The following is a 9,964-nucleotide window of genomic DNA, read 5'->3' on the forward strand; positions in this document are numbered from 1 at the left end:
CTTGGCTCTACAGACTGCTTGGTTCCCTAAACTAATCTCTTGCAAGAACTGCCCAAGGAGTTTGCAGCCATCTCAGTGTCAGGAGATGAATACATTAATCTGTTTTTATTGTTTGGGAAGTAATTCTTAGAATGCAGTCACAATGGATACATTGCAGGCTTCCTTCTGCTCATGTGTTCCAACTTACAGCCCTCATTAACTCCCACCAGCTGTACCATGAGCAGTGTCTGACCCACAGAGGAAAAAATAAAACACAACCCTTACTTTGTTTCCTCTGAAGATCTTCCCATATCTGGCAATGACAATCTTTCCTGTACAGTTAATTCCCATTTCACGCTCCAGCTTAAAATAATCTTCGGTGCGGCCATAATTCACATATATGAGATCTGCCTGCACAGAAAAGAAAAGCCGTTTCATGGCAACTGGTCATTCAACAAACAAAATATGTTTTCAGAAACACACAGTTTTATTCACTATGTATGATATACTTATTTTTTTGCATTTCTACAAGTGAGATCCAATGCCCATAAAAACAACAGCAAAAGATTTCCATAATATTCTATAGGAATTCTTGGCTCAAATCGTGGACCTTTCTGTATTATCATGCACTTAACAGCAGCCCTAGAAACTGAGGTTGGAAACTCAACCAATGTACTTTGCTAAACTGACAAGCTTCTGTGACCATGAAAAAATAGTGGTATTTCTTGCATACACAAGCACTCACTATTATATAATTTCATTCATCTATGCAATGCAATGTTGTCTCTGACTTGTTCCTTCATGATGAATTATCAGATTAAGTGAGGGACTTTTGTAGCCCTTGAAGACATTCACTTAATCCAAAATATCTTCCAAATGGATTTATATATTGCTATTTCTACTTAAGACTTAAGCAAGTCCTCTCCATGTGATTGAGCAATGTGGAGTAGTCCAGTGGGGGTTGGTCTCTTCTCCCAAGTAACTAGCGATAGGACGAGAGGAAATGGCCTCAAGTTGCGCCAGGGGATGATTAGCATGTATATTAGGAAAAATTTCTTTACTGAAAGAGTGGTCAGGCCTTGGAACAGGCTGCCCAGGGAAGTGGTGGAGTCACCATCCCTGGAAGTATTTAAAAGACGTGTAGATGAGGAGCTTAGGGACGTGGTTTAGTGGGCATGGTCGTGTTGGGTTGACGGTTGGACTTGATGATCTTAGAGGTCTTTTCCAACCTTAATGACTCTATGATTCTACGATTCTAGTCTGAGACGTATCCAACATTTTCCATAAAGATAAAAGCTTTTCACTTATTACGCAATTCAGATTTCTAGCAATTTGAAAAAGCTTTTTTTCTAATAGGAGACTTCTAACCTTCATACGGTATGTGGCCTAGCTGTCCTTACATGTTCTCTTATACTAATGGTTAATTAAAACTACTACAAGAAATATTTTGAGAAGTTGGAGCAATCTATCCCATCAAGTGTTTCACAAAATATGACTTCAGCTAATAATACTCTTACTCTTTTTTTTCTTACCTCTGGCACTCCTTGTGCTGAAAAAGCATTATATGGTGGTAGTATGTCAGTAACATTTTCATACCCCTGTGGAGGTGGTTCAAACAATGATGTATTGAAAATCTATCAATAAATAACAGAAATCTTTGGTCAAACACTCTACCTCCAGGCACAAGTTTGTACACTAAGCTTGGTTATTGCAAATGATATGCTAGTTTCCACAAATTGTTAGCAAAAAATACAATTCTAGCTATCATGTATAAGTTCAAACAAAAAAACAGCTAGGGATACATAGCTGAATTTTTACAACACAATGCAGATATGAATATGGAAAGATAGATCACTTGTCAGAAGATGCTCATCAGTCACTACCTGAACCTAAGCAAAGAAGTAGCTGAAAATTGCCAAGAGGTGGTGACAATAAAAAGACGCCTAGTTTATCCATGCCATCACAGGTACTTTTTGTCATTACTCCCACCTGTATTATTACTCCTCTCTTCACCTCTTTGCTAGTTACGCTCCAGTTAAACTAGTTATGCTCCAGTTAAACTAGTTACGCTCCAGTTAAACATGTTGCCTTTCATCACTATCTATTGTAACACTCATGTTGTCTCAAAGTTCACGTCCACTCTTTGTCATCTTGTGAGATTATAGCTGAGAGACTGTGTTAGGGAGTTTCTGGAAGAATTTCTCCATTCTTTCACCTCTAAGCTCATGTCATCCCCAAGCACATATTCCTCAGTTTCTATCAGGGCTCTTCATCCCTACTTATGTGCTATGATGCTTCTCTAGCAGTCCCTTCTCCTCCCCTCACTCAGGCTCCTTGTCAGATTTTACATCTACTTCTTTAATTCCCCTGGGTGTACAAAATGCAGAAGGCGAATACAGACCAACAGTTCATTATTAGTTCCAACACTCATTTAGGAGACACCATAGGAAACCAGTAGGATCAGGTTCAGAGCAAATGAAACAAGGCAGTACTTCATACAATGGATAGTATCTGTGTGGGATTTCTTACCTCAGCATGTTGTGGAAGCAAAAATTGTACAGATGTTCAAGCAGAGTTTGGATAGGTATTTGGAAGAAAGATCTAACAAGGGTTACTAACTGGATAAATACTTGGAAAAGAGGTCTAATGAGGATTCTTAAAAAAACTAATTGCATCACGCTCAGAGAACCCCTGAGCGGAAAACAGCTAGACACTGGAAGAATGGCATGCCTTAAATACACTTCTTTGTTCTTAAACTTCCCTGTGCATCCTCTTAAGGCTGTTTACGGAAACAGGATATTGGCCTAGATGTATCCTTAATCTGAACCGGTATGGCCATTTTTATACCTTATGCTCTATTGGTGTTAATCGCAGCCTCTCCACACATCCTCTCTCTACTGTATGAGGCACTGAGATTCAGCCACTCTGATCTGTTCTGCTGCACAGTCTGGAAAACCGTTTCTAAATATGAGTTGTCTTTGCACTGGATTTTTTTATCATATTATAAAGTACATGCTGGGATGAGTGGGTGGGAAAACAGAGGAAGACACTGTTTCTTTAAAGAAGTCTTACATAAATATAATCATTAAAAAGATCACCTCATTTCCTTGATCATCAGTTACTGAGATGTAGTTTGGCTGCTTTTCATTTGGATACGAAAGAAGCACATCGTAATGAACGAGTTCTGCTGAATCCAGTCCAAATTCCTTCCACTGGCCTTGAATTTGTTTGGCAAGAAGAAGATTCTGTTCAGTTCCTGCGAGGTGAGGCAACTTGGTAAACGAGCTAGAATAAAACAGAAAATTGCTAGTCAGCAGCAAATGCAGAAAGTGAACTCGGATCAGTATGTATAAAGCTTATCTTCAAGACACATGCATGGAAAGTAAGGTCTTATAATTAAAGTCTGAGCTGTATTAACATGACTGTTTACCAGTCTGCATCAGCATAAGCACAAAAGGTAGTCAGAGAAGAGGATCTTTCCTGAAGCCTTAAGATAAGGCAGCTGAACCTTCTCTTTGCATAAGAGAAATAGCCACAGCTAAACACAAGGAATGAAAATCAGTGCCAAAGACATTCAGCAAAAGAATATGAACAGTATGCAAGGAGCAGAAATAGATCCAGAAAGAAGCCCTCCAAATAATTCTGATATCTGATGATGGGTTTGTACATTGTTAGCATAACATGTGCTAATAAGTTTAACTTGAAAATCATTATGTCAAATTATCTGCACAGATTTGTTCTTTTTTTCTTAATCAAAAGGCTGAATAATAAAAGCCTTCTTAACAACATTTACATCCAGATCAGGTATAACACATAATGGTGATAAATAGTCAGAAACAAATCCAGCCCCTCTGGGCTACCCTACACAAACCTGTCCAGAATTTGTTTGGCCCACTGAACAAATGAGTTATGGTGAAGGCTGATGAGTCAGCCGGGTACTAAGCACCGGATTCCCAACAGGCTACTTGCTAATGGCTGCCCTATGTCAGATGTCAGATGCTGTTAATTACCATTAATTAGTGGTACCAAATACCATGATTTGATACCACTTCAACCTGTCACTTCAGCCTATTTTCAACCCATGTAACAGCTTTTTCTTCAGTATGCGATTCCTCAGCTTCCAAATGAGAATGCTGTGGGAGACGATGTCCAAAGCCTTATTAAAGTCAAGGATGTTACAGCCACTGCAACATCTCCACTGATACACAGAGCCAGTCATTTCCTTAGAGAAGACAATCACCCTGATCAGTAGTGGGGTTTTTATTATTATTTACAAATAGCAAGAAAATGCTGACTGTTCCTAACTATCTTCATGTCCTTCATGTGTTTGGAAACAGATTCCAGAAGGATGTTTGGGCACCCTTCCAGGGGCTGAAGTAAAGCTGACCAGCTCACATCCCCCCAGGTTGTCCTTCTTGCCTTGCTTAAAGATGGGCACAACATCAGCCTTTTTTGGCTACCAGGGACCTCCTTCAATCACCAGAACTTCTCATAGACAGCAGCCTTGCAATCATAACATCCAGGTCTTTCACGTGAAACCCACCTGGCCCCCTGGATTTGAATGCGTCTAGATTCTCTATGTAGACCACAACCTTCTGCTCTCTGCTGTTGTCTTTCCCTCTCTTTAAATTGTGCGGGTATGCACCAAGGTCCGGAAGCAACCTTTGCCAAAGCTTGTTGCCTGTTTTCTTCTTGCACTTTAATTCTCTAAGTATTTTAAGTACCTTTTGATTCCTTAAGTACTCTAGTTTAAATACTACATATGCCACCAGGAAAAATATATGGAACAACACATGATGCCTTTTTTCAATTTTACACTTCCAAATAGTTTCATCCTTTCCAGAGCTATGATTCAATGCTAAGGTCAAGGTGTCTGTATTTTCCGAGACTCACAGTTTGTTTTCCCCACTTGATAAAAGCAGATTTAGTAGTTTAAAAAACTAAGAATATGGATCAAAATTCTCAAGTTTACATTTTGTTATGCTTTTAACAAACTTTTTGGATAGTGTGTTAATATAATTTTTCTGCAGTTCCTGCTTTTAATTTGAATTTAGGAAAAAAAAAACAGTATGAAGCATTTGGCCCATTATCAAAGCAAACAGACAAACCAGACCTATGGCCAAGAAACTTCAGCATAATTGCAGAGCTATTTCATGCTGTCATCAATCTCAGTGTTGCCTAGACTCTCACTCAAACATAATCTTTAGGAACTCTCCAATCTACAAAATAAGATAAGGCCTATAGACTTAAAAAGCTCATTGATGTTAGAAATGAAACTTTTTGGTTTTAGAATAAATGTACAGAAATCAAATTTGTCAGCAATCCTTTGATGTTTATGATGCAGGTGCTGACTTACATGCTGAATACCAACATGTTACTAACCAGAGGTTATGTTTGGTTACTTTTTGTGTGAATGTATTTGTTCCTCTGTAGAAGATCTAAATATGCACAAGAATAATATTTTTTTTCCATTTCCAGTGAAATACACAGCAAAACAAGAGGATATTTCTATATCCCTAGCATTTTAGATGCACTAGGATGCAAAAAAGTATATTTAATAACAATTACACCATGCAAGACTTAACCAACCATACACACACCCTGCGCTTGGACAAGGCCCTTCACCTTCTGAAGCAGAAGACAGGGTATAATGGGATCTCAAGCACCCAATTAACAGCATGGTATCCAGCATGGCCACGCTAAAGGAATTACCAGTTGTAACTATACATGCAACTCAGTGCCATGCAAACTTTGTATCATTTTTAATCCTACATTTTTAATATATTCATTTTCTACTTGGACTAGCTGCTCAAACTGAAAGTTTAAGGAAACACTGGACAGATTATCAATCAAATGTAATTAATAGCAGTGTATCCCAAATACAGTAAAATCATCTCAGTCTGAGACAAAGCATAGTTATCCCATGTTAGAGCTTCAGACACTCGTGAGGAACAACCAGACACTTATACTGCACTAAATCAAGACTATGGAAAGCCGTAATAAAAAAGCATGATAAGCACTGGCAGTAATGCAACTTGAGGGAAGTACACTTAACAGTACAACCACTCCAAAAAAGTAACTAACTTCAAAAATGGGGAGGGGGGAAACAGAAGGGTTGTGAGCCTCTGCCTCTCCTTCCTCCAGACATTCTGTACAAACCAAATACTTCCAAAGCATCTTAACAGCTCTGCTTTCAGAGGCTGTTCCTTGGAGCTGATATTATCACTTTCTGGCTTTTGTGACGGATAAACTTATTCAAAAACCAAGATGCACAGGGCTTACCGAAGGAATTGCTTGATGTTTTCTGCTTTCATTTCAGCCACAAGTTTCTGTCTCACATTTTCATAGACATCTGAAGAGTTGGGGGGGTTTTCAGTCAGTTTTGTAAACCATCCTGAAACACATTTGAAAAGCTTCCTACTTAGCAAGAACACCAGTCCTCACATAATTGAGCCCATGTGCAACCTAAAGTACTGAACAGTCTCATTAAAACCACGAGGATGAACAGGGCTTAGAGCACCCTCTGTCAGTGTTTGCTGGCTCAAACATAGAAGTGAAACAAAAGTACCGCATGGATGCACTAGGATGCAAAAAAGTATATTTAATAACAATTACACCATGCAAGACTTAACCAACCATACACACACACTGCGCTTGGACAAGGCAATGCATTGACTGAATTGCCAAAAAAAGTGACATAATTAGAAGAGCAAACCCTAAATCTCTGGTAAATACAGTCTCCTTTTTAAGGCAGATTCAACTCTCATTAATTTTAAAATATAGTTTAAATTCTCAATTAACTGTTTGCAGTGGGAGGATTGAATTCCTGATACTCATGATGAACTTCCCTTATTTAATTTATACATATATTTAAAAACATGTGCATAAGCATATTTAAAGGTCTAGGACTCAACAGCCGCCCTGCCAGCATTATAATAGTCACAGATTCAGGGAAGGGTGGGGTTAGTCTATTTAATAATTAAAGGAATAAATTTAACTGTGACCCTAGTCAGTTTTAAAAAGTTAAAGATTTTTCAATTGCCATAAATCTGAAAGGAGAGAGTATATCAACTATATGAATTTGTCTTTAAAAAAAACCAAAACCTTTTACTATTATGGCTAGAAAATCCCAAACTGGGAAAATTGTAATAATAAAGCCAAGTATATGCGCTGTTACATGCACAATGCGTATGACCTGTTGGACTTAAATGCAATTGTAGTAACACTCTGAACAGAACAGTGATACTGGATCAGACCAAAGGTCCATCTTTCCCAGTATCCTGTTTTGGAGCATGGCCAAAATGTGTAAGAATAGCACAAGCACCAGAAATTTGCAGCTCAGGGATCTCCTAAATCAAACTAATGTTTTTTATATTTAATAGCCCTCATGGATTTTTCTTTCATGCTTTAGCCTTAGGTGTGCACTACAACACAAGTTTAAAAAGGACAGATGCAGACATGCAATTTTAGACTTAAAATCAAATGCTGCAAGTGACTGCAGAAAAGAATCTAATGTTCTAGTTAAGTTCATTGTACATGATGGAAAATTCAGCAACTCCACTCTTGGCTGTCAGTCAAAACTCCTCCTCCTCTACATTCTGCCCTTAATTTCTACAATAGCAACTGAATAGGAGCATTTAAATAGATCTTCAGTAAAAATCAGGAAATACAAATAAAAAAATAATCCTGGAGGTTTTGCAATCACAGAATTCTCAAACTCTTCTATTAATCACTCCAACCCTTCTATTAATCTCTCCTCTTTGAACGTCTGACTGCCCGTTACGGGAAGCTGTCAATTCACTAGGGCTCGTCGTGGGATGAAGCATGCAGCCATTATATTCCTCACTCCCTAAAGACCAAAATTGTTAGAGAGAACAATCTCTTAGAAAAACAGTGGGATGAGTATTTTATAACGTCCCTAAAAAGCAGTAAAAGCTCCCTGATGGGGAGTTAATCACAACAGGAGTCACACATAAGTATCTGTAGAGGACAAAGGCTGCGGGCTGAGCCCCGGTGGCTCTGTACTCACCTGCAAGAAAGCCCAGCAAGAAACAGCCCAGCAGCCCGGGACAGCCTAGCCATGTCCAGAGAGTGGCCTTGCTCCTGGCCATACGAGCATCGGTGGCCTGCAGCTCTGCAGGCTGCGAGGAGGGCAGGCAAGCAGCTGCCTTCCTCCTCCTCCTCCTCCTCCTCCTTCTCCTCCCTCTCCTCCTCCTCCTCCTGCCTTCTGCCCCAGGGCTGCCCCAGCTTCTGTGATTCTCAGCTCTCCTCCTGCCTAACCAGCCTTAATCCCTGGATGATAATGATTTTCCAAGTGCAATAAAACACGTCCATTTCTCAGTCTCACCCCACAAGACAGCTTGTGTGTAGCTGTATGTGTATCTCTAACAAATACACATCGAGACACTGCACCAAGCAATGCATCAGTACCATTTTAAAGGTTAATTTCTATTAATTATTAGGACTTTCTGGTTTTGAAAGTTCCTGTTTTAGGCTTAATCACAATCAGTATTTGTTCCAGTGGAAGTGGCCAAGAGATGAAATGGAGGAAGGGACAACTTGTTTTCTCTTTACCAAGGAAGCACTGAATTGCTCCCCTTTGTAATCTGTGGATACACTAATCCTTGGCAAGTGATGAATACTTAGAGCAGCTCAGAATACAATTTAGATTAGCCAACGGGGACACTTCCAGACGTCATCCAATTAGCAACTGGGAAAGTTGCAAAATTATTTCCTATATTCTCTAGCCTTTTACGTTTTGGATTACAAGGTTTTTAGGATTAAGTTTTCCTAGTCTAATTCAGCCAAATCCATCAGTATCTCACGGGAAAGAACACAACTTCAGGCCAGGGAATAGTCAAGATACTTTCAGAGAATCATAGAATCATCATATTTTGTACAAACTTACCCTGGCCCTGCACATCAGTCCCTGCTGGTGAGTTCCAAGCCAAGACTGACCTTTCTGGAACTGAGGACCTGCCCATCTGAGATCAGACCTTCTGGCTGAAGGGATGAAAGCTTTTCTGGGAGCCTGGACTTGCTCTGGGTTCTTACCACTCACTCTCTAAAGAGTCCAAAGTAGGTATATCTTGTGAAAGAAATGGCAGTGCTCCAAAGATCAAAACTTTCTTATAAAGACGAGGTTGAGCTGAAAATATTCAGAAACACCTGAAAAGACTGGTTAATGACCTAATTACTTCACTAAGGTTTTTCAGAGATTAGTGAAGAATTACACCACTTGGGTATTCTGCACCAATCCCAGCCACTGTTTTAAGCATATGTCTGGATGTCTCTGTTCAAATGATAAGCACATCCAGTTTTGTGATCTTTTTTTCTGTCATTTCTCAACTGCTCATAAGCCATCACAAATTCTAAACAACAAGGACTTTTCACACTAACAGCTCACTTGACATATACAAACCAGATGGAATTCCACCTACAGAACTTATAAAGAATGAGCATATTATTAGCATTTATACAGCACTACAGGTTTAGGACTGGCACATAATAGACAGTAAAGTGACAAGGGTTTTTGGAGATTACTATCTAAATTAGACCTCACATGATGATAACATTAGTGGAGGAAGAAGGTAATAATAGCAACAGTGAGAAAGTATGAAATGTATTTATTTCTATGCCTACATGTTTTTAAAGTGATAAGGGCATCAACAATGCTGAGGTTAAACAATAGCAACCAAGCGGCTTCTACCACTTAAAACACAGTCCTAGTACTACTAGTTATTAGTTGTGGCATGTTCTTACATTCCATGGATTGGCCACCGGTGGAATATATTAAGTTCCATTTAAATGCAAGTATAATATACAGTATAAATCTATGCCTTGACTCACATGCCCTCCACAACAGGACGGGGGGCAGGAAATAAGATGAAAAAGCTCATGGGTTGAGATAAAAACAGGGACATCACTTGCCAGTTACCATCATAGGCAAAACACAGTCAACTTAGGGAAAAATAATTTAATTTAT

The 9,964-nt window shown here is 39.1% G+C and overlaps 1 protein-coding gene across 1 annotated transcript in view; it reads right to left on the reverse strand.

Moving 5' to 3' along the window:
- The window catches only part of LOC104080439 (N-acetylated-alpha-linked acidic dipeptidase 2-like), a 32,522-nt gene extending 24,366 nt beyond the window's left edge, over positions 1–8,156 (reverse strand). The window contains exons 1-5 of the mRNA XM_009582837.1: positions 8,009–8,156; positions 6,262–6,373; positions 3,078–3,264; positions 1,512–1,613; positions 265–390 (exon numbers count right to left, since the gene is read on the reverse strand). Coding sequence (XP_009581132.1) covers positions 265–390; positions 1,512–1,613; positions 3,078–3,264; positions 6,262–6,373; positions 8,009–8,090 — 609 coding nt within the window. The 5' untranslated portion in view covers positions 8,091–8,156. The remainder of the gene's footprint in view (positions 1–264; positions 391–1,511; positions 1,614–3,077; positions 3,265–6,261; positions 6,374–8,008) is intronic.
- Positions 8,157–9,964: the final 1,808 nt, after the last annotated feature.

The sequence above is a fragment of the Fulmarus glacialis genome, unplaced genomic scaffold (genome assembly GCF_000690835.1).
Source record: "Fulmarus glacialis isolate BGI_N327 unplaced genomic scaffold, ASM69083v1 scaffold16268, whole genome shotgun sequence".
In the NCBI taxonomy this organism is placed as follows: Eukaryota; Metazoa; Chordata; class Aves; order Procellariiformes; family Procellariidae; genus Fulmarus; species Fulmarus glacialis.